Below are 1163 nucleotides of genomic sequence, written 5' to 3'. Positions count from 1 at the left end.
TGTGCCCTGACGCCCCCAGGACCCCTATGGCGCTGCTGAGCCCTGGGGCTAGCTCAGCCCCACTCCCACCCTGTCCCAGTGGAGCTGCCGTGGGCCCCAGGACCCCCCAGCTCCCTCCCCACCACCCGGCTGTGGCTCTTACAGCTCCTCGATCCTCTGCCCCTCAGTGAGGCCGGCGCCTTCCACCACGAACGTGCAGTTGTTCAGCGGCTCTGCCAGTGGGTTCACCAGTGTGATCTCTGCCACCAGCTTCCGCTCCTGCATCGGCTCCCCTAAAATCTGTGAGCAGAAGGGATGGTTGGACCGCAGCACCGTGCCAGGACTGAGCTCCCATGGATTGCAGCCTCGCTCACCCTGATCTTGATCTCCGGGTTCTGGATGTAGACATCCCTGATGGCCACCACGCTGTCGCCACTCTCGTACTCAGTCAGCAGAGCCACCACTTTGATCATGTTGTCCTGGGTCAGGTTGGGCCCATACTGCTCATAGAGGATGCGCAAGGGCACGCTCTGTGCTGCAGGCAAAGCAGAGCAGGGTCAGTGCTGCTCCTGAGCCAGCACACAGCGTTGGGTCAGAGGAGCTGCAGGAGGGTCTGCAAGCATGCAGGTGCCTGCGGAACAAAGGCAGCATCCCCCTCCCTGGGCTTCGTGAGGTGCAAACATTGGTTGCTGCATCCCAGTGTGCAGCTGCTGATTGCATTTGTTATGGACTCCTGTAGGACAGAAAGCTTGGCTTGCATGAAAAGTTAGCTTGTTCCAGTGTATCATCTGTATGGCATTTCCAAACCCTGAAGGTTATGTAGAAAAATGATATAAATTAGAGCGGTGTTTAATTACCAGGCAGCAATGCTAATTTGTAATAACAGCAAACCAGGGTTCAGCAGTGCATTGGGCTCGGGCCAGGACAGCTCTGACTCAAATAATGTGAGGATGAGAGAGGTTGTGTCCTCTGCAGAGGGGATGCTGAGCACGTCAGCACTGCTGGGCACAGCCTGAATTCAGTGCTGCTTTTCCCACCAGCTGAGGGCTGTGGGGCCAGAGTCACTGGGAAAATCCCATGCAGCCCTTTGGGATCTGCTCATCCGCCTGCTGCCTCCACACAGGGTGTGTGAGAGCAGGAACTTCCGCCCTGCTATAAGTGCATCACCAGCCTCCTGCCTGAGC

General features: G+C 57.5%; 1 protein-coding gene across 1 annotated transcript; it reads right to left on the bottom strand.

Moving 5' to 3' along the window:
• Nucleotides 1-118: 118 nt before the first annotated feature.
• Nucleotides 119-1007, bottom strand: LOC104915629 (protein-glutamine gamma-glutamyltransferase 2-like). Its single transcript, XM_010726542.3, has 2 exons — nucleotides 354-1007; nucleotides 119-279 (listed from the first exon to the last, which is right to left on the bottom strand). The coding sequence occupies exons 1-2, from the start codon at nucleotides 450-452 to the stop codon at nucleotides 139-141; spliced, it is 240 nt and encodes a 79-aa protein (XP_010724844.1). The 5' UTR covers nucleotides 453-1007; the 3' UTR covers nucleotides 119-138.
• Between the last annotated feature and the right edge of the window lie 156 nt (nucleotides 1008-1163).

Source organism: Meleagris gallopavo, unplaced genomic scaffold (genome assembly GCF_000146605.3).
Source record: "Meleagris gallopavo isolate NT-WF06-2002-E0010 breed Aviagen turkey brand Nicholas breeding stock unplaced genomic scaffold, Turkey_5.1 ChrUn_random_7180001835002, whole genome shotgun sequence".
In the NCBI taxonomy this organism is placed as follows: Eukaryota; Metazoa; Chordata; class Aves; order Galliformes; family Phasianidae; genus Meleagris; species Meleagris gallopavo.
This window is presented reverse-complemented; position numbering and strand designations above follow the sequence as displayed.